Source organism: Ornithorhynchus anatinus, chromosome 7, assembly GCF_004115215.2.
Source record: "Ornithorhynchus anatinus isolate Pmale09 chromosome 7, mOrnAna1.pri.v4, whole genome shotgun sequence".
NCBI classification, from domain to species: domain Eukaryota; kingdom Metazoa; phylum Chordata; class Mammalia; order Monotremata; family Ornithorhynchidae; genus Ornithorhynchus; species Ornithorhynchus anatinus.
Genome location: NC_041734.1, coordinates 61,186,547 through 61,209,197, shown reverse-complemented (window position 1 = coordinate 61,209,197; position 22,651 = coordinate 61,186,547). Strand labels below are relative to the sequence as shown.

The 22,651-nt window shown below is 53.6% G+C and overlaps 1 protein-coding gene across 1 annotated transcript in view; it reads right to left on the bottom strand.

Annotated features, from left to right (window-relative positions):
- Positions 1-1,396: 1,396 nt before the first annotated feature.
- CNTN2 (contactin 2) overlaps positions 1,397-22,651 on the bottom strand; it is a 47,899-nt gene continuing 26,644 nt past the window's right edge. The window contains exons 6-23 of the mRNA XM_029069433.1: positions 20,765-20,974; positions 19,374-19,473; positions 18,088-18,263; positions 17,388-17,524; positions 14,767-14,896; positions 14,019-14,169; positions 13,756-13,883; positions 13,052-13,227; positions 10,796-10,916; positions 9,887-10,045; positions 9,164-9,313; positions 8,186-8,256; positions 7,621-7,855; positions 5,848-5,963; positions 3,776-3,962; positions 3,082-3,194; positions 2,456-2,624; positions 1,397-1,992 (exon numbers count right to left, since the gene is read on the bottom strand). Of these exons, the coding sequence (XP_028925266.1) occupies positions 1,883-1,992; positions 2,456-2,624; positions 3,082-3,194; positions 3,776-3,962; positions 5,848-5,963; positions 7,621-7,855; positions 8,186-8,256; positions 9,164-9,313; positions 9,887-10,045; positions 10,796-10,916; positions 13,052-13,227; positions 13,756-13,883; positions 14,019-14,169; positions 14,767-14,896; positions 17,388-17,524; positions 18,088-18,263; positions 19,374-19,473; positions 20,765-20,974 (2,639 nt within the window). The 3' untranslated portion in view covers positions 1,397-1,882. The remainder of the gene's footprint in view (positions 1,993-2,455; positions 2,625-3,081; positions 3,195-3,775; positions 3,963-5,847; positions 5,964-7,620; positions 7,856-8,185; positions 8,257-9,163; positions 9,314-9,886; positions 10,046-10,795; positions 10,917-13,051; positions 13,228-13,755; positions 13,884-14,018; positions 14,170-14,766; positions 14,897-17,387; positions 17,525-18,087; positions 18,264-19,373; positions 19,474-20,764; positions 20,975-22,651) is intronic.

Genomic DNA, 22,651 nt, shown 5'->3' with positions numbered 1-22,651 from the left:
CTCTGCCTGGGGAGGGAGACTAGGAACCCCATCTGACTGTCTCACTGGGAGGAACTCCAAACCGGACTGTGTGAGTGGAAGAGTTACCCAAAGGAAAGAAAAGTCATCATTGTAAACATAACACACGGGGGCAGTGTCCGCCAAACGCCAAACCTTCCCTGAACAGAGAACGGATCCGAAAGAACCTCAAAAATCTAAAAAAATATAACAAAATAGAGATTTCCGTGTAATAACTCTTGACTAGAAATGGGCCCCCAGAGGGGCTGTGGGCAGGGCACGGCAGGGGCCACGGGCAAACCCCCATTTGGCCCACACAGCTGGGCAGAGCCCACAGAAATGCTAGGCACTGTACAACCGAGCGGCAGTTTGGAAGAGGACCGGGAGCTTCTGCTCTGGGAAGGACCCACATCATGGACTGGGCCCTTCCCGCTAGCCACGGTGGTCCCAGCCCCAGGGGTGGGCGACTGGAGGAAAAAGTCTGCAGCTCCTGTCAGCCCAGACTCTAAGGTGGCCAAAGGGGCCAGGGGGATTGAGCCCAGGAGGACCAGGGTCAGGAAGCAACACCGGAATCAGCCCAACCCCTCCACTCAGTCTAGCAGTGGTCGGCCTTCTGGTTGCCAGGGTCCCAGTTTCGGAGTTAATAACTTGACCCACTATGCCCCACTGCCCAAACTCCCAAATCCCCAAATCTCTTGGTTCCACGAGCTGCAGGGGTTTCCTCAAGAAGTCCCCTCCAGCTTCTCCCGCCCTCCCTAAGTTATACCACACACTGGGGCTCCAGGCAGGGCATCCTCTTTATTGACCCCTCTCCTCTCACGGGGTTACAGGGCACCAGACCAGGGGGTACAGCCACCTGGAGATCCCCTGTCATGGCTTCCTCCTCTCCTCTCACTAGGCAACAAGTTTCAGGATTTGAGGGGTTCATCTTTCCTTCCCCCTTCCAGTCCAGTGAGGCCCAAGGGGCTTCATCCACAGAGAGGTCTTTGGCCACTAGGTTTCAGGGATCAGCAAGTACAACAATCTTCTAGTACCAGCTGGGGTAACCCGGAGCCCCTGGATACCCTGGGGGACAGCAAGCTGGGATCTCCCGCAGGGTAGAGGAAGAGCCTTCTCTCTCCCGCTTGACTCTGACACGATCCCCATCTCAATCAGAACTTGTCACCGTAGGATCTCCAACTTCCCGATCCCACCGCCCCCCACTCCACCTCTCTGTATCCCAGGGGACCCCAGAGCCCCCCCAAAAGAAGGCGACGGCAGGATCCCTTTTCCCCATTCTGCAACCACAGGCCTCTTCCACTTCTGCCCTCCCTCAGACCCCCCAAGAACCAAGTCCTGAAACTGAGAAGGGAGCATAGGTCGGAGAGACCAAGCCCACAGTCCATGTTGTTCTTTCTCCTTTTCCTTTAAAGTAGTCTTTACTTCCTCCTTCCCCTTCTGCCCACTTTCCCGCTTCTCATCTCCCTGGACCACTTCAGTTCAGGGTAGCCGGATCCACTTGTGCCCCAGTTTTGGCCCCGTCAGCCCAAAGAAGGGGTGTTAAAAATCCTCCCCCGGCAGCCACCCAGGGATTCCGCTTCGTGGCTTCGAGAGGCAGCAGTCCTGCGGGTCTGGGAGTCAGGATGAGTGAGGAATTCTTCCCTCCGGCCCTTCCCCCTCGTTTTAGAAAAAAAAATCCTCGTTGGAGTCTTGTATGAAATGTCCTATCTTCTAAAAAAAGTGGTATTTTGTAAATTCACTCTTTAAAACCAACCCCTCTCGGGGTGTGGAGGCCATGTGGCAACCGGGGGCGGGGGCGCCCGGGGCTGATTGGTCCCACCCATCTTGAGGTGGCTGCCCCTCTGTCCGGGACCACCAGGGGAGGGCAAGGGGGTGGGCACTGGGATCAGAGCTCCTTACAGCCAATCCACACCCACAGCACCAGGAAGCAGGTGAGGAGGGTCAGTAGAGGCGGAGCCGGCTGGACAGCAGAATTCTCCACCATCATGCTTGTGCCTAAAGCAGAAGAAAAATAACAGTTAGGCTCAGCAACTGGAAACTCCGGCCCCTCCCTCCTTGGGGCAGGGCAGGTTTCCTCCCTGGGTGTCCCCATGTGACTGAATCCCGGTCCCTGTGCGATGGAGTGGAAGTTCTGGCCTCAGTGAAATGGGCCCCCCTCCTTCCTGTTGGGGAGTCCAAGGGACTGAATGTCACCGGGTTCTGAGATCCCTTGGAGGTTGGCATGATTAGGGAAGAGGACTGGGAGAGTCGGGGCTGGCCCAGAGTGGAAACACTGCTGGTTAGTTTGGTCTAGTTGGGTTCAGCCCTGCCTTTGGCCTGGCTTTTGGCAGCATAGAAGTTTATTTGAGGGGGTTGGGCTGAGTGGGTGGCAGAGAGCAGCAGACCCCCCTCCCCAAGTTTGTTTGTACCCCCTCAGTGGAGGGGGTAGGGAGGGGAGGATGCTTGTGGGCGGTTGCACCTCCGTTCCTGAGGATGTGGACCTCAGCCGGGACTCCATCACCCCCTGGCCCTGTGGCACGAATCTGCACCAGGGCGTGACTGGAGCCCTCGGGCACTGCAATCTCAATCCAGTTCTTGTTGGTCACGTGAAGGGTGGGTGCTGAGTGCGAGTCCTGTCGGTACAGCATCTGGCGGGAAAAGCCGGAAGTTGCGGTTTGACCCCAGATTGGGTTTTCCGTCTGGGCCTGGGGCTAACCCGGGGAAGGGGTCCCAGTGGCCCGGGAGGGATGGGTGGTGGATAGGCCAATAGGGACCAAGACTCCATGCTTCCCAAGCTTTCCCTCCTCGGTCACCCCAACCCTACCTTCTGGCAGGCTGAGACCTACCCCCCTCCCCTCTCCGTGGCCTTATTTCTATTCCTCTTCACCAACAGCCTTGATGGCACTAACAGTCTCCGAGTCAGGAAGTCCTTCTTCAGTCTAACATAAATCTCTCATGCTCTAACATGAACCCAGATTCCCCCATGCTCCAGCCTCAGTAGCAAAAAGGGAAAAGCTTCTCCCGGTCCCTCAGACAGCCTCTCTTCCTCATTCTTCCTCTGTAAACCCAGCTGGTCCCAGAGCCCGGGGGGGGGGGGTCTCATACCTTGTAACCGGTGATGGGAGACTCATCTGGAAGTGGGACCACTGGGTCCCACTTGATGGTGATACTGGAGGTGGAGAACATCCAGGAGATGTTGCCGGGTGGCCGCCTCGGAGCTACAAGGGAGGAGGTTGGGCTGAGTGGGTGGCAGAGAGCAGCAGACCCCCTCCCCAAGTCTTCCCGGACTCCTGACACCTGTCAGGACCTTCTTGTCTGATGCTACCAAAACTGTGCCCTGTCGTTTTACCCGAGTCACTAGGCCACAACATTTTGGCTCCAGCTCCCTTTCCCAACCCCCTATCCCCAGTTTGATAGCCCTTTTCCTCTTCCTCTTCTTCCCCCTCCCCCTCCTGTGGTCCATGTCACTGAGCTCAGAGCTCTCCCCAGTCGGCCTGCACCAGCACTCTCGGCGTCCCCCAACTTGGGCATGGAGCCCCCTGGTAATGCAACCCAAAAAGGAAGGAGAAAGGAGAAGTTGAGGAGAACTGATGTCTTTTAGGCTGGAGCCTGATTCTCCTTAGGCTCTCTGACCAGTTTCCTTCAGATGATGGGCAAGTGGGAGCTGATCCCCTGGCTCTGGAGCTGTGGCACACGACAAAGTAAATTGAGGAAGGGACCTCTTCTTCCTCCTTCCTCTCCTCGTCCCCCTCCTCCTCTCTCCCTGTCCCACCCCATCCTCCGGCCCACAGTGGCTCACGTGGCTTCATGGTGGTGACGTTGGCGGAGGGGCTGGCAGGCCCGGTGCCCGCCCGGTTGTAGGCCCGGACAGTGATGTGGTACTTGGTGCTGGGGTGTAAGCCAGTGACCCGGGCCGTGGTATCCAGCCCTGCCGTCCTCACCCGGTCGGCTGCTGCCTCCTTGTCGCCGTCCTTCCAATAGCGGATCTGGAGGGAACGAGGCGTTCTGAGTTTCAGCACCCCCAAAAACTCAGGCCCCTCCCTCCCTTTCACTCATTCATTCATTCGGCAGGATTTACTGAGCACCTCTGTGTGCACAGCACTGTATTAGGCCCTTGGGCACCCAATACTAAGAGTGGTAATAATAATCGTAAGCGCAGACCCTTACCTCCAGGAGTTTATAATCTAATGGGTAGATAAGCAGGCACACATTTATACATGTAATGGGAACAGGAAATTAAAAAAAACACACTTGGTAAAAGCAAAAATTAGTGCTCCTAGAAGAATAAATATGTAACTAAATGATATGAAGAAACTGATATACCCATGGTGGCCAAGAAGCGTCGATGAGATGACAATACCGAGGAGGTGGGGATTAGTTGGGGAAGATCTCCTGGAGGAAGTGACTTTTCAGGAGGGCTTTGAAGGTGGGAAGGGATGTGGTCTGGGGGTCTTTAAGGGAGCTGGAGCTCCAGAAATGGGAAAGGAAAGTGCAGTGAGTTGGATAAAGGAAAGATGACAATGAGGAACAGAGAGGAACAGGTGTCTCTCCACTGGAGCTGTGTGGCTTATCAATTAACTGGTCAAATATTGGTATTTACTGAGCACTTACTATGTACAGAGCACTGAACTAAATGCTTGGAAGAGTACTATGTAACAGATCCGGTAGACACTTTCCTGCCCTCAAGGAGAATACAGTTTAGGCTTAGTCCTGGAACCAGACACTTGTTGGCATATTTGTAGAAGCAGCACGGCCTAGTGAGAAGCAGCACGGCCTAGTGGCAAGAGCATGGGCTTGGGAATCAGAGGTTGTGGGTTCTAATCCCGACTCTGCCACCGGTCAGTTGTGTGACCTCGGGCAAGTCATTTAACTTCTCTGTGCCTCAGTTACCTCAACTGTAAAATATGGATACAGACTCTGAGCCCCATGTGAGACAACCTGATTACCATGTATCTACCCCAGCGCTTAGAACAGTGTTTGGCACATAGTAAGCGCTTAACAAATACCATAATGATTATTATTTCCCCACTTTCCCGCAGCCCTTATGTATATATTTATAATATATTTATTTATTTGTTCATATTAATGTCTGCCCTCCCTCTAGACTAAGCTCATGGCGGTCAGGGAATGTGTCTGTTTATTGTTATAGTTTACTCTCCCAAGTGCTTAGTGCAGTGCTTTGCACACAGGTAGTGCTCAGTAAGTACGACTGAATGAATGAATGAATGAACCAGGCAGGCCAGAGGACGAGAGAAAAAAATCAGTGAGGCCCATTTAACCCCAGTTCCATTTATTCACCAGAAGGGACTTTCCTGAAGACCTAAAACACTTGCACAGGTTTGACACCTCTCTGCTTAAAGCACCATTGAGTTACGTGGACTTGCAGGCATTTTTCCACCCATGTCCTCTCTTCTGGCACGGGACTAGTCTGGAATTAGCGTAGTCCTGCCCGGATCACAGTGGATACTCAAGCGGTCTTCAGCAGGCAGCTAGTCTTGCCCCTCTTTCGGGCCGAAGGATTATCAGAGTGTGGCAGGGACCCCATCCGCAGATTGCGGTAATGGGGTAACGGGGGAAGGTCGGGAGCGAGATGATTTCCCCTCCAAACAGCCAATCAACCAATCAGTCAGTGGTGGTTATTGAGAGCTCACTGTGTGCAGAGCACACTGTTGCCAGGGCCAGTCAGTCAATCCTATCTATTGATCGCTTACTGTGTGCAGAGCACTGTAATAAGCGCTTGAGAGAGTACAACGCAACAATATAATAGACCTAGTCCCTGCCCACAACGAGCTTACAGTCAAGAGGACGAACAGCCCACCTGGCCTCTTTCCGCCCCCACCCGCCGGCCACCACGGGCTCTGCCCCACTCACCTCATATCCCAGGAGGACACCGTTTGTGTCACCTCGAGTCACAGGCTCCCATGTCACATCCACCTCTGAGGCCAGTGCCGCCTTCGCCGTCACCTTCGCCGGGGCCACACGCGGCTCTGTGAGGTATAAAGAAGGACCAGGCTTAGGGGGCTCGCTGGTCCCCCGCTTTGGAGTGAACCCCCTACACCAGAGCGCTCTCCCTACAGCTCCTGCTCTGGAAAGAAATCTGGCCCAGGTTCAGCCGAACGGTGGAGAGTCCCGACCACTGAGACCAAGCGTCCCGTATTGGGAATTCTGCTCTGCTCTCCCGACAGAACCCTCCGCTAACACTCATTAGGGTCCTGCTTTTGGGGTGGAGGCAGGTCCCCCGACAACCACAGTGGTGGCCATTGCAGACTGTAAACTCGTTGTGGGCAGGGAACGTGTGAACAACCAACTGTGTTGTACTTGGTCAAGGGCTTCGGACCGTGCTCTGCGTGCAGGAAGTGCTCAATAATAGGAACAGCATGGCCTAGAGGCAAGAACCCAGGCTTGGGAGTCAGAGGTCGTGCGTTCTAATCCCGGTTTTGCCATTTGCCTCAGTTACCTCATCTGTAAAATGGGGATGAAGACTGTGAGCCTCACGTGGGACAACCCGATTACCCTCTATCTACTCCAGCGCTTAGAACAGTGCTCTGCACATAGTAAACGCTTAACAAATACCAAAATGATTATTATTTGTCTGCTGTGTGACCTTGGGCAAGTCACTTAACATCTCTGTGCCTCCTCATCTGTAAAATGGGGATTAAGACTGTGAGCCCCACGTGGGACATCCGATTACCTTGAATTCCTTGTATTACCCCAGCGCTTAGAACAGTGCTTGGCACATAGTAAGTGTTTAACAAATACCATTATTATTATCATTATAAATACCACTGATTGATTGATTGTTGGAAGAGTGGAGGAAGAGATTAGCTAGCCCCTTCTTCCTTCTCTTCCTCAGAAGCAGCAGTGACCACTGACTGCTGTTGGCACCACTGAGGCCGAAATGGCCGTTTCCCGGCCAATTCTGGGTGGTGTCTATCACAGCCACTGTGACACGGTTATGTGCCAAGGTCTACAGGACATGGTGGAAGAGGCTGGCAGGACCCCCAACATGACCGCCGCCCAGGCCAGATTGGGTGGCCGCCACTGTGGCTCAGGCACTGGCAGCAGTGAGCTTGTCTGTGCGTCTCTATGCTGCCCAACCCTTCTATCTTTGCCCTTCTTGTCCGTCTCCCTGCCCCCTCTTCCGTTCTCGATCCCCTTCTCTGTCTCTGTCCCTCTCTTGATTTATTATTTATTCATTAATGATATTTGTTAAACACTAACTCCGTACCAGGGACTGTATGAAGTGCTAGGGTAGGTACGAGCTAATCAGGGTGGACACAGTTCATGTCCCACATGGGGCTATCACAGTCTTAATTCCACATTTTACAGAGGAAGGAACCGAGGCACAGAGAGGTGAAGCGACTTGCCCGAGGTCACCCAGCAGACAAGTGGTGGAGCTGGGATTAGAACTCAGGACCTTTGACTCCCAGGCCCATGCTCTTTCCATTAGGCCACGCTGTTTCTTCCTCTCCGCCTGGATCTTTTCTCCTTTTCCAGCCCGCCCTCTAGAAGCCCTGCTCTTCCCTTCCGATTCGTTGCTCCCCCATCGGGCAGGCCGGTGCTCCGTCCCTCCCAACACCCCCCCCACTTTGGAAAGCAGGAGGAAGGAGCAGTTGGGTGGCGGGGGATGGGGCGGACGCTGACCTTCCTCGGCGGAGTGCACGATGGCCGTGAGACTCTCGGGCCCCTCCCCTTTCCGGTTGTAGCCGCGGATCTTCACCTCGAAGGGCGTGTAGGGCTGGATGGTCTCGTTGCGGTAGACGTAGTGCAGGGACTCGGCCTGGAAGACCCTGGTGGTCCTCCAGTCCACCGAGCCCTGCTTGCGGAAGGACAGGAGGTAGCCAAAGCCATCGCCGTTCTGGTATTCCCGCAACATGGGCTGCGGGGACAGCAAGGGCACAGTTTCCTGGGCTGAAGGAGCCCCTCTGCCTGCTCTTTATTTTTTATTTTCTTAGGGGCATTTGTAAAACGCTTACTGTGTGTCAAGCGCTGTTCTGAACACTGGGGTAGATACAGGATAGTCCCTGTCCCACTTGGGGCTCACAGTCTAAGTAGGAGGGAGAACAGGTATTTAATCCCCATTTTGCAGTTGAGGAAAAAGAAGTCCAGAAAAGTGAAGCGACTTGCCCACGGTTACACGGCGGCTGAATAAATACAAGTGAATGAATGAAGGTGTGGAGAGGCGTGGTCGCCTCTCCAGCCAACTCACCGTCCAGTTGATGATGAGCTCCCCCGGCGCCCCGCCTCCTCCGCTCAGTCCCGACGGAGCCACTGAGGGAGCTGGTGAAAAGCCAAGCAAGACAGACGTGGCCCGTTGGGGTCGGGAGAAGCCGAGTCCCCGAGCTCCTCGGCCCCCGAGAACCCCCCAGTGCTCCCCAGGATTTGGGCAGTACCCTACTCAGAATGGGGGGGGAGGGGGGCAAGCAGAGCAAGAACCACGTTTAGTTCATTACATCGGACTACTCAGTAGGCCCTCAATAAATCCCAATACTAAGCGCTGGGGAACGTACAACAGAAGCACAAGATGGAGGTTCAGCTCACCCCACTTAAGCCAACTGGAAGTGAGCCGGACACATTTCTAGTTTCTTCCCCTACCCAGGAAATTACCATACTCAGGGAATGTGTCTATTTATAGTTATATTGTACTCTCCCAAGTGCTCAGTACAGTGCTTGGCACACAGTAAGCACTCAGTAAATACGATTGTTGAATGAATTAATTAAAAAAGCTCATTTGGAAATCTGGCTCCCTAAGAGCAGGCAAAATAGCCCTAAATTTTAGAGTTATATGCTACAATTTTATAATATAGGGTTATATAATGTGCTATATTTATAAGGTTAAATATATGCTATCATTTTAATGTATATGACAGCGCCTTTTTCTTCTGTGAGCTCAGGACCCCTCGGTTCTCCCTTAGCCTTTCAGTGGAGAAGGAAGGGCTAGGTACTGTTCTTCCCATTTTTACAGGTGGAACACTGAGGCCCAAGGAGATGAAGTGGTTTGCCCTAGGTCCCACAGCTCAGCAAAGGTAGATCAGAAGAGCTTAGTACAGCGCTCTGTACATTGGAAGCACTGGAAGAGGTGAACCTTCCAGCTCGTGCTCTCCCTGCAGCCTCCACCCAGTGTATAGGCGGGACCCTCCCCGCCCTCTCTCCTCCCCCCGAGAGGGTGGAATGGGGGGGCTCTGACCTGCTTCCTTGGTCCTTATTTTGCTGGACGGTCCGCTGGGCTCCCCGGTGCCCAGGATGTTGCTGGCCACAACCCGGAACTCATAGTCCATCCAAGGGGTGAGGTTCAACACCCGGGCCGTCTCCGCGTTGCCCTCGATGTTCACCGGCTCTGGAACCCAGTGACACCACCACCCCCAGCCCCAAAAAGGAGTGAACAAGATCGTGGCCACTCAGGATCCGACCCGGGGGCTGGTCCCACCTCCTCCTGGTGTCAGGCCAGTCTACGCTAGCAGACACGGACCTTGGAGCCAGAAACAGCTGACTGAAGGACAATAATAATGATAATAATAATAGTAATTGTGGTATTTGTTAAGCACTTACTATGTGCCACGCACCGTACTAAGTGCTGGGGTAGATACAGGGTAATCAGGTTGGACACAGTCCCCGTCCCCCATTGGGTTCATAATCTTGATTCCCATTTTACAGATGAAGTAACTGAGGCACAGAGAAGTGAAGTGAGTTGCTCAAGTTCACACAGCAGATAAGTGGAGGAGCTGGGATTAGAACCCAGGTCCCTCTGACTCCCAGGCCCTTGCTCTATCCACTAGGCCACGCTGCTTCGCCCGGGAGCTGGACGAGGGCCCAGGGAACCCCTCCCTCCCCAACTGGTGACCCCTAGACCCTAGCTATGCGATCCAAATCCCCGTCTCCGTCTCTTTGGCAATGCAGGGGAGACACTTACCGGTTCGAACGGGCTTCCACTGGCCGGCGGGTAGAGTGCGGGCCTGGATGGTATACTTTGCGATGGGGCTGTGATTGTCGAAGCCCCGACTCCAGCTGAGCTGCACGGTTGTGTCGCTGATGTCTCTCACCACCACACCCCCGGGGGGGCCGGGGGGACCTGCCAGGGGAGGGAAGGGCAGGAGCTGGCGAAGGGGTTGCGGTTCCAACGGAGGGCACCCGGGGGGCCTGTTGGCACCCAAAAGACCATAGGCGCCAGGAAGGTGGAAATAGCTGATCTGGAGACATAGTGGGTGTTTGGTCTATTTACAGCTGCCCTGCCTCCTGCTCTGCCATATTATAGTACTGGTTTAGGGCTTACTACGTGCCACGCGCTGAACTAAACGCTGCGGTAGATACAGATAACCGGGTCGGGCAGAATCCCTGTCCCACATGGGGCTCCCAAACTAAGTAGGAGGGAGAAGGATTTAATCCCCTTTTACAGGTGAGGAAGCGGAGACGCTGAGAAGTGAAGTGACCTGCCCAGGGTCACACAGCAGCCAAGCGGCAGAGCCGGGCTTAGAACCCAGAACCTCTGACTCCCAGGTCCGTGCCCTTTCCACTCCTTCCCGTCCCAGATCCCAAGATCCCAAGATCATGAGAAATGATCCAGTCCATTCCGCTGCCTCTGTCCCTAAATATCGTCAGACCTCCGCCGTCCTAGAGACAGAACCCAATTCATTTTTCACTAAATTTGGCAGAGGGAAAAGAGTGGGCCGTTACTGTTACTGGACCTTTGAAAGTCGGTGGGCAACATCCCACCCCGGAGATTTCCCAAGGGGTGCCAGGGAGTTTCGGAGGGGAGAGAGACGGTGGGATTGGGTCAGCTCTCATTCTAATGGGCCCAGCGGTGGATCTGGGCATCGGTCACCTCTGATGAGTAGAGTGGCAGCCTCGGCTGCACTGTCCACCACCGTCTGAGCCATGCACGTGTACTTGCCCGCGTGTCTCAGCTGGGCATTCACAATGGTCAGGTCTCCGATGGCCTCCTTCTGCAAGGGTGGGTGGGAAGACCCGACGGCAGCGGGGGAAGAGAGAGAAAGGATGAGGTGAGCAGAGCTGTGTGGACTGGTAGTAGTAATGGGTATTTACTGAGCGCTGGCAGACTACAGTGTGCCGTACTAAGTGTCTGGGAAAGTCCGACAGAACCACAAGACACGTTTCTTGTCCTCTAGGCGCTTCAAGTCTCCAGGGGGAGGAAAGCATACACGCCTCTAGACTGTAAACTCACTGTGGGCAGGGAATGTGTCTGTTTAATAATATAATAATGTTGGTATCTGTTAAGCGCTCACTATGTGCCGAGCACTGTTCTAAGCGCCGGGGAAGACACAGGGGAATCAGGTTGTCCCACGTGGGGCTCACAGTCTTAATCCCCATTTTACAGATGAGGTAACTGAGGCGCCGAGAAGTTAAGTGACTCGCCCGAAGTCACACAGCTGACGAGCGGCCGAGCCGGGATTCGAACCCATGACCTCTGACTCCGAAGCCCTTGCTCTTACCACTGAGCCACGCTGCTTCTCACGCTGTTTACTGTTGTACTCTCCCAAGCGTTTAGTACAAGTGCTTTGCACGCAACAAGCACTCAAAAAATGTGACTGACTGACTGAATGAATGAATTTTTAATAGTGCCTGGGGTAGTCCTGGGCTCCCAACCTTTTCCATTCCCATGTGGTGCCGTCAGTGAACACTATAGCCATCTCGAGTTGTCTGGCAGTCACTGTCTCCCACCCCCCTCCCGACCAAGCCTTTGTTCAGCATGGGGAACAGTGGGTGGTGTGAGCTGATGTGAACGGCAACTTTAACACCTTTCAGCCCCCATCACAATAATAATAATTATTATGGTATATGTTTAGTGCTTTCTCTGTGCCAGGCACTGTACTAAGCGCTGGGGTGGATACAAATGAGAAATTCATGAGAAGCAGCGTGGCTCAGTGGAAAGAGCCCGGGCTTGGGAGTCAGAGGTCTTGGGTTTGAATCCCGGCTCTGCCGCTCGCCAGCTGTGTGACTTTGGGCAAGCCACTTAACTTCTCTGTGTCTCAGTTCCCTCATCTGTAAAATGGGGATTAAAACTGAGCGCCCCACATGGGACAACCTGATCACCTTGTATCCACCCAGCGCTTAGAACGGTGCTTCGCACATAGTAAGCGCTTAACAAATGCCACCATTATTATTATTATTATTACAAATAAATTGGGTTGGACACAGTCCCTGTACCACGTGGGGCTCCCAGTCTCAATTCCCATTTTACAAATGAGGTAACTGAGGCACAGAGAGGTGAAGTGACTTGCCCAAGGCCAGCAGACAAATGGTGGAGCCGGGATTAGAACCTATGACCTTCTGACTCCCAGGCCCGTGCTCTAGCCACTACGCCATGCTCAACTGCACAGATCTGGACCCCAGGAGTCACTGTTTACTGGGCATGAGCAGTTTGAGCTTATTTCAGGACCAGGGGTGCACAGTTCAAGTGTTTGGAGCCTTGGGCACACACCTGAACGTGGTCAGTAACGATAACAAATGACTGTGGTATTTATTAAGCACTTTCTATATGCCAAGCACTGCACTAGGCGCTGGGGTAGATACAATATAATCAGGCTGGATGCAGGCCGTTGTCTCACAAGGAGCTTATAGTCTGAGGAGGAGGAGGAGGAACAGGAATTACCTTCCCATTTTACAGATGAGGAACTTGATTCACAGAATAGTCAAATGACTTGCCCAAGGTCACACAACAGGCAAGTGGTATTGCCGGGATTAGAAGCCAGGCCCTCTGACTCCCAGGCCCGTGCATCTTCCATTAGACCTGTATACTTGTCAGTGAATTCAAGATGGAGCCGGCAACAATTCTTGTGGCTCAGCAGGGAGCTCGTTTTAGCATCTAGTCCCAGCCCTGCTCCTGACACAGTGTGACTTTGGGCAAGTCGGTCAACCAATCTGCGCCTCGGTTGCCCCAGCTGTATACCCTGCAGGGTGGGGCCCTCATACTACCCACTGGGTTTTGAGCTCCTTGTGGTACAAGGCCATCTTTAATCCATCTGTTCTTGGTAAATTCCCCCAGGGCCTAAAACAGCACCCCTGGCACTGAAGGCGCCCGGTAGATATTCCCGATGATGACGGGGACGGTGGTACCCACCGCGCTGGCTCTCCGGTAGTGCCCGTCGGGCTTGTCAAAGTCAATGGGGGAGTCGTCCAGAGTCCAGGTGAAGGTGAGGTCCATGGTGGGGTCGTGGGAGGCGTGGCACTGAAGGGTCAAGTTCTCCCCCAGGTTGACGTCTGCGCTGGAGGGTGCCAGGGTGATCTTTGTTGCATCTGCCAAGGGCAACGAGAGTCCCAGGATGAGTGGGTGAGGCGTGGGGTGGGATGGAGTTCCAGGCAGTGGGGTAAGAAGGAGGGGGAACGTCATGGTTGGTCGGGCGAGGGAGAAGGGGAGCACACGAATTGGTGTCGCCACAGACCGAATTGGACCGGAGCCCGGGGGAGTCTTCACGACTTCCAGAAAGGATATAAACAGCACCTCAAAGTGCAGTTCTAGTTCAGCTCCCAACCCCCCCAAACCCATCTCAGCTTCCTGGGCTCCTCTGGCCTGGAGTCGCGCTAGCCCAAAGCCCAGGCTCGCATCTACCTCCAGACTCGGTCCAGAACTGAACCGGCCTCCGGGGCCCTGATTCTCTCCTGCCCCATCAGGACTCCCAGCCCCGACTGACATCAAGGAAAGAGACAGGAAGGAGGCGGTAGGACGGACTAGTGAGTTGGTACTCTGAGGTTGTCACGTGACTGAGGCTGGTGCTTCCCTTGCTGGCTCCCCCCACCCTCCGGCCGCCGGCTAGATCTCCCCACCTCGGACCGAGAGCGTTCCGGTGCTGTTGGCTTTGCCCATGAAGTTTTCGGCAAAGCAGGTGTATTTTCCCTCGTCTGACCGGCTGAGATTCCTCAGGATCAAGGTGCCGTCGAGGGTGATGGTCACTCTGCAAGGGGACGAGAGCCCGAGGAGGGTAGAAGAGTCAGGCCCGGCGTGGGGGGTGGGGGGCCCCGGGGCCCAGCCAGAGGCCCGGCCTTGCCCTGAGGTGGGTGGGGGGAGGAGGGAGCCCCCGGGCACATACCTGCTGCTGTTGGTGAGGAGCTCTGTCCCTTTGCTCCAAAGCACCACGGCCCGAGGGGCGGAGCGAGGTTGGCAGGGGATAATGACCTCCCCTCCCCTGGCGGCCGGGATCAGCCTCTTCACCGGGTTCAGCCGGAAATCAGGAGCCAGGGCTGGAAGTAGCAGCAGGAGGGACTGAGGTCAGATGTAAGGAAGGACTAATAATAATAATGATATTTGTGTTTTTTGTTAAGCACTTACTATGCGACCGGCACACCCAAGTAAATGGGGTTGGACACAGTCCCTGTCCCCCACGGGGCTCACGGTCTTAACCCCCATTTTATAGATAAGGCAACTGAGGTGCACAGAGAAATGAAGTGACTTGTCCAAGGCCACACAGCAGACAAGTGGCAGAGTCAGGATTAGAACTTATGACCTTCCGACTCCCAGGCCCGTGCTCTATCCACTGTGCCAGGCTGCTTCCCCCCATGACTACTCTGTGAAGGCAGAGACCCTTGGAGGTTGGGGACTCTCCCTCCCTGGGGGCCTTTAAGGACAGAAGAAACAGCAGAGGCTGAGGGACCACCTGATTAAGACATCTCAAACTGGGAGCTGGGACTCCTGGGTTTCTGACCCAGCTTTGGAAATGCTGTGTTGACTGTGGGTATGTTAATCAACCTCTCTGGGTCTCCGCTTCCCTCTACGTCCTTCCTCATCCTTTGTGCCCTGCCCACCCTCAGACGTCTCCCTGGGAAAGCTGAGGGCTTTACCTTGTACAGCCAGCTCGGCACTGGCATAGATGGCACCGTGTTTATTCTCTGCCACGCACTGGTACATGCCCGAGTCCTGCAGGGCGAGCTTGGAAAACTTCAACTCTCCACCAGACACCTCCAGTCGAGCCTAAAATGCCGGGGAGAGGGCAGAGCCCAGGGCAGGGTAAGGTGAGCAGGGATGGAATGGAGCCAAGGGTCTCCTCCTTGGCAGGAGTCACTAGTCACATCTAAGAGGGGAGATGTGGCTTCCAGGGCTGTAGGCTATAAGCTCCTTGTGGGTAGGGATCACAACCACCAACTCTGTTGTATTTTCATAAATGCTGGTATTTATTAAGCATTTACCATGTGGCAACCACTGTACTAAGCGCTGGAGTGGAAACAAGCAAATCCAGTTGGCGACAGTTCCTGTCCCATGTTGGGCTCACAGTCTCCATCCCCATTTTACAGATGAGGTAACTGAGGCACAGAGAATAATAATAATTACGGTATTTGTTAAGCGCTTACTATGTGCCAAGCACTGCTCTAAGCGCCGGGGTAGATACAAGGTAATCAGGTTGTTCCACGTGGAGCTCACAGTCTTAATCCCCATTTTATAGATGAGGTAACTGAGGCAGACAAGTGGCTTGCCCCAGGCCACACAGCAGACAAGTGGTGGAGCTGGGATTAGAACTCATGACCTTCTGACTCCCAGGCCCACGCTCTATCCACTACGCCATGCGCTTCTCTCTTAGCGCTCATAATCTTAGTACAGTGCTTTGCACATAGTAAGTGCTCAATGAATACCACTGTTTGATTGGGATTATTGCTTGCATTTTGAAGGCAAGAGGAATTCAAGTTTGGAAAATCCTATCCTTTTCCTCTTCCTTTCTGTACATTTTTTTAAGTTCCGTGAGGGCAGGGATCGAGTCTCCCAACTCTGTTGTATCTCCTAAGTACTGTTTAGTATGGTGTTCTGCACGCAGTAGGTGCTCAATAAATCCTATTAATTCACACGCTTGCATATTTTCCTCCACCTCATAACTGCCCCGCCCCGATTTCTGAGGCAGAAATAATGGATTATTTTGGTACTAAACAACTGTATGTTTGAACCAAATGTAAGCAGTGGGAAGTTTGTAAGCTGAGGAAGGAGGAGAAAAGTAAGAGTGCCACAACAAAGCAGGTGGGGGAAGTTAATTTACTGAGTACCTACTACATGCAGCCCTTGGGAGAGTGCAACAGAAGTAAGAGGCACAGTTTCAACTGCCCTCTTACCTTGCTCTTTCTTCTCCCCTCCTTTCCTTCTTTATTTCTTCTCCCCTTTTTTCTCCTTAACTTTTCTTAACTTTTCTATGACCCATGGAATTGCCCCACCCACTTTAATGTTACAATAAACTCACCCAAAGTAGGGCAACTAAGTAAGTAAATGTGGTTAAACTGTAATCGGCATCACTAGGAGTCAGCATCATTAACACCAGTCCTGGATTCAGCTGCTTGCCAATACTGTACTCTAAATAGCTGAGATTTATGATGACGATTATGATTACTAATAATGATAATGTTATCCGTTAAGTGCTCACTATAGCACGGAGGTAGATACAAGATGATCGGGTCCCACATAGGGCTCACGGTCTACATTTTACAGACGAAGTAACTGAAGCAAGAGGAAGTGAAATGACTCGCCCAACGTCACACCGCAGACAAGTGGCAGAGCCGGAATTAGAACCCAGATCTTCTGACTCCCAAGCCCGTGCTTTATTCACTAGGCCACATTGCTTCTCTTTTCATCTTGTTCTCACTTCATCCTTCCCACGTAAGGTGTGTGATTAATTTGTTTTTATTTGCTTGCTGGTCTAGAACGATTTTCTGCCCCCTGTGAACAAGTGGCTACCTGCGAAGGTACCTCAGATCACATACGAAGTGAGTTTAGTTGTCTCCTTATTCATGTTAATGTCTGTCTCCCTCTCTAGCCCGGAAGCTCGTTATGGGCAGGAAATCTATCTGCTATTTCTGTTTCAGTGGATGATGATGGTGAAGCTGGTGGTATCTGTTAAGCCTTACTGTTCTAAACACTGGAGTAGATACAAGGTAATCAGTCTATCCCACGTGGGGCTTACAGTCTTAATCCCCATTTTACAGATGAGGTAACTGAGGCACAGAGCAGTTAAGTGGCCTGCTCAAGGTCACACAGCAGACATGTGGCAGAGCCAGGATTAGAACCCCCACCCCCAGGATCTTTCTACTAGACCCCGCTGCTTCTCCCAAGCGTTTAGTACAGTGCTCTGCCTAGTCATTCATTCAATCGTATTTATTGAGCACTTACTGTGTGCAGAGCACTGTACTAAACACTTGAAATACAATTTAGCAGAAAATAGACACAATCCCAGCCCACAATGCAGTCACTCTCTTGGGAGTTATCTCCTAGGCACACTGCTAACCCCAAAGTAGATTAACTCAAGAAATCATATCTTTAAGCAAATTCAATCACCTTCAATCTCACTAAGAGTCTCCATATACTAAGCGTTCAATAAATAGCATTGATTGATGGATGGATTTTCCAGCTGGTTGGCTCAGGAAGTGAGGGAGGGGCTTGAGGGGTTCAGATGGAGGGCGGGTCCCCTCTGCCTCAGGCTGTTCCCTACCTGACTGGCCAGCGGGTCCCCGTTTCGGAGCCAGCGCATCGTCGGCCGGGGCTTCCCGGCCGCCGCACAGGTCCAGCGCAGGTCGGAGCCGATGTCGGCCTCCGTGTCAGAGATCACCTTGAGCCACTCGGGCTGAGCTGGAAGAGAGCAAGGGAGATGGCCCAAGCAGGGGGACGATAATAATACGAATAACAGTAATAATAGGACCGATGGTATCTTTTAAGCTCTAATTATATGCCAGGCACTGTTCTGAACACTGGGGTGGATACAAGATAATCAGGTTGGACACAGTCCCTGTCCCACGTGGGGCTAAAAGTCTCAATCCCCATTTTACAGATGAGGTAACTGAGGCCCAGAGAAGTGAAGTGGCTTGCCTAAGGTCACACAGCAGGCAAGTAGCAGAGTCAGGATTAGAACCCATGACCTTCCGATTCTCAGGCCTGTGCTTTATTCACTGTGCTATGTTCCTCCTAAGAACTGGGTTAATCATTAGTGTTGGTCTCTAATGAGGTGTGGCCAGTTTACTGATGCCTCCCATCAGAGGGTAGTGTTCCCAGAGGCAGTTAGAGGGGCTGGGAGCAGAAGTAGGGAGGCTGGGGACCCTCACTGCCCAGCCCCCACACCGGGAACCACTCTCCCCGGCCCTTCCCCGTCCAGGGACCCTTCCGGGGTGCCTTCCCGGGGTCGCCCCGCATCTCACCCTGCACGATGATGCGGCCCTGGACGGTGTCCCTGCCCTTGGTGTTCTCGGCCTCGCACTCGTAGGTCCCCTCGTCCTCGAAGCCGACATTGGCGATCTGCAGGGTGGGCTCGCCCTCTGCCCACTGCGGGGACAGTGTGCCATCCACTCGGCGCCACTTGATCCGGGGAACAGGGCTGGTGGACAGATGGGCGGAGGTGGGAGAGACCGGGGGGGGGGGGGCAGGGAGGGGCCGGGACTGGTTCCCTGGGATCCCCAACCCGAGGTGGTGGAGGGGCGGTCTACTTTCTCCCACAGCCATTGCCTCCTCGTAATTATGGCATTTGTTAATTGCTTATTATATGCCAAGCACTGTTCTAAGAGCTGGGGTAGATACAAGGTAATCAGGTTGGACACAGTCCCTGTCCCACATGGGGCACAGTCTTCATCCCCATTTTACAGATGAGGGAACTGAGGCCCAGAGAGTGAAGTGACTTGTCCAAGGTCACACAACAGACAAGTGGTGGAGCCGGGATTAGAATCCACATCCTCTGACTCCCAAGCTCATGCTCTTGCCATTAGGCTATGCTGCTTCCCTGGAAGTCCCTCCAGCTGCTCCCTAGGCTTGGCTCAAACCCACGAGCCCCAGGGACCATCAGGAGAAGCTGAGCTTGGGGGGAGGGGCTGTGGGAGGTGGAGAAGGAGGGCAGGGGGGTGGGTCTGCCCTAGGGCTGGCCGAGCTGCTGGCTGAAGAGGTACTGGGCCGTCTGCTGTCTCCTGGAAACAACTCTGCTTCATCTCCTACAGAATTCCTCATCCCAGGAAGACCAGGAATCCCAGCCACTGCTTGACTGGCAGGTCTCAGGGGATGGGTCTCCCTAAGAAGCATACTTGGGGGCATCAGGAGGCCACAGGCTTAGTGGGGGGTGGGAGGGAGGGGGTCCCTAACCAAACTCTTCACAGTTCCCCTTCTTTTCTCCCTTTGGCTGCCAGGTTAAAGGGGTAAACTTGTGTCACGAGTTGGAAGAGCGGAGGGGCTCGGGGAGAGGTCACTGGGGCTTGCTGGGCCTGTTGGGAATTAGCAGACGGGACGAGGATGGCTAAGCCCAGGACAGACTCTTCCTGCCTTGTTCAGCCTCGGCCCCGGGGATCACCCGGAAGAGATGCGGGTAGCCGGGACGGAGCGATGAGCCAGGAGATCATTCCCACCCAGGTCCCCGGGGAACGGAGGAATGGTGGAAGCAGCAGATCTGACCGCTGGCTGTGACCCAAGGATGGTGGGGGCTGGTCAGGTGAGTCTGACTTACTTTCCAAAGGCAAAGCACTCCAGGGTGACCTGCTGGCCTGCTAGCGCGTAGGTCTCCGAGGGGAACCGGGCCTTGATGCTGGGGGAGAACTGACGGGGATCTGGAAGGGGACGGGGAAATCACTGATGAGACGATCATGCAGACCGGGGACAGATTAATGGTTTTTCTTTTGGAGTGAACGGCTGGGCCCCCTTTTTCAAACAGGCTTAAAATTCCATCAGTGGATGGCGGAAGGGAGCTCGGCCCCCCTCCCCGCGGCCCCGAGGCTGGGCCATTTACCCTGTTTTTTTTGTTTTATTTTTCTTTAACGGTATCTGTTAAATGCTAACCGTGTGCCAGGCACTCTACTAAGTTCCGGGGTCGATACAAGATAATCAGGTTGGACTCTGTCCATGGCCCACATGGAGCTCAGTCTTAATTTTCACTTTACAGATGAAGTAACGGAGTCCCAGAGAAGTGAAATGACTTGCCAAGGTCATATAGCAGACAAGTGGCAGCATCAGGATTAGAACCCAGGTCCTTTGACTCCCAGGCTTGTGTTCTTTCCACCGCTGCTCCTCAAGTTGGAGACAATCCAGGCTGGGTGCCTCTAGGGGCCAGGAGGTCCCACGAATAGGGGAGTAACAATAATAATAATTAATAATGGTATTTGTTAAGTGCTTACTATGTGCCAGGCCACTGTAATAATGTTGGTATTTGTTAAGCGCTTACCATGTGCAGAGCACTGTTCTAAGCGCTGGGGTAGATACAGGGTAATCAGGTTGTCCCACGTGAGGCTCACAGTTAATCCCCATTTTACAGATGAGGGAACTGAGCCACAGAGAAATGAAGTGACTCGCCCACAGTCAGTCACACAGCTGACGAGTGGCAGAGCCGGGAGTCGAACCCATGACCTTTGACTCCGAAGCCCAGGCTCTTTCCACTGAGCCACGCTGCTTCTCTAGTGTACTGTACTAAGTGCTGGAGTGAGTTCAAGCAAATCGGGTTGGACACAGTCCCTGCCCCATGTGGGGCTCACGGTCTCAATCCCCATTTTACAGATGAGGGAACTGAGGCCCAGAGAGGTAAGTGATTTGCCCAAGGTCACACAGCAGGCGAGGGGCGGAGGCGGGATTAGAATCCGTGACCTTCTGAATCCCAGACCCGTACGCTCTCAGTATCCTGGGAGATGGGGCGCTTGGGGGCTTCCTTCTCTTGGTTCGGAGGTTAAGGGGCTTAGCTTGGACCTGATGGAGAGCCAGAACCACGGAAGACGGCAGGCCAGCCAGGACCCGGGCTCTTCCAGGAAGTCGAAGGAACAGGCTCGGTCTCAGAGAAGCCTCCTTCCCCGCTCCAGGCCTGTCAGCAGCCCGAGTCAGAGCCCCTTCCTCCCCAGTCCTCCGGGCACTGACCTTCGGCCGCCAGGTTGAGCCGGGCAAACTTGCTGAAGACACTCTTGGTGGTGAAGTCCATGTGGCTGGTGGCCAGGCAGGAGTAATTGCCCAGGTCGGAGGCGTTGGTGCGGGCGATGTACAGGTTCCCCGTCATCTGGGAAACGAAGTGGCGTCCGTCGGCGGGGATGAAGTTGGGGAACTCATTCAGGAGCCAGCGGTATGACAGGCCTGCCGGGGAGAGGCAGGGAGGGAGGGATGGCGGGGAGGCCCCTCCCGACCAACCACTGGCCTGAAGGGGGACGGGGGGCTGGGGCGGGGGGGAAGGGCAGAGGTTCAGAGAGGGATGTGGTTTGGCCCGATGCCACCCAGCATGGAAGGGCCCAAAGTTCCATGTGACAACTCTTAGGCAAAGACGCCAGGAGAGCTGAAGAAGCCAGGGTTCCCGGGGCAGGAAAAGGAGCAGATGTCCAGTCCCAGAGCCCAAGTGGTCAGGGAGCCAGCAGTGTGGTTTAGTGGATAGAGCACGGGCCTAGGAGTCAGAAGGACCCGGGTTCTAATCCCAGCTCTACCACATTTCTGTTGGGTGACCTTGAGCGAGTCACTTCACTTTTCCGGGCCTCATCTGTAAAATGGGGATTAAGAGTGTGAGCCCCATGTGGGACAGGGACTGACTGTCCAACCTTCTTAACGTTTTTCTACCCAGAGCTTAGAACGGCACTTGGCATTTAGTAGGCACTTAAGTACCATGATAAGAATTATTACTATTATTATGTCGGAACCCAGGGTGGTCTAGCCTTAGTCCCCTCGGGAAGTTGCAGGCGCCGATCCTGCCAGGCTGAGGCAAGACTCATCTGCCTCATCTGGACCTCACATACCTACCCAGTAACAAGAAGGGTGGGTGATGATGATGATGATGATAATAATAATAATGTCGGTATTTGTTAAACACTTACTATGTGCCTAGCACTGTTCTAAGCGCTGGAGTAGATACAGGTCATCAGGTTGTCCCACGTGAGGCTCACAGTCTTAATCCCCATTTTACAGATGAGATAACTGAGGCATGGAGAAGTTGAGTGACTTGCCCAAAGTCACACAGCTGACAGGTGGAGGAGCCGGGATTAGAACCCATGACCTCTGATTCCTAAACCTGTGCTCTTTCCACTGAGCCACGCTGATGATGGTATTTGTTAAGTGCTTACTGTGTGTCAAGCACTGGGGCAGATACAAGTTAATCAGGTAGGACACAATCCCTGTTCCACATGGTGCTCAAAATCTTTCTCCCCATTTTACAGATGAGGTAACTGAGGCCCAGAGAAGTGAAGCGACTTGTCCAAGGACACACAGCTGACAAGTGGTGGAGCCAGGATTAGAACCCATGACGTTCTGACCCACTCCCAGGCCTGTATGCTCTCCACTATGGTGAGGAGAAGGCAGTACCAGGTCAGTGATGTCCTGGATCTGCCCTCCTCCACATCCTGACTCCTTCTGCCTTCCCCACCTCATCAATCAATCAGTCATATTTACTGAACGTTTAAAAATAAATAAAATGTTGGTATTTGTTAAGCGCTTACTATGTGCACTGTTCTAAGCGCTGGGGGAGATACAGGGTAATCAGGTTGCCCCTCGTGAGGCTCAGTCTTCATCCCTATTTTACAGATGAGGGAACTGAGGCACAGAGAAGTTAAGTGACTCGCCCACAGTTACACAGGTGACAAGTGGCGGAGCCGGGATTCAAACCCATGACCTCTGACTCCCAAGCCTGGGGTCTTTCCACCTGAGCCACGCTGCTTCTGTGTGCAGGTCATTAAAATAAGTCCTTGGGAGAGTACAACACAACAATATAACAGACACGTCTCAGCAGGGCCCCAGTTTTGGGATGGGCAGAAAACCCACAGCCCCCTCACC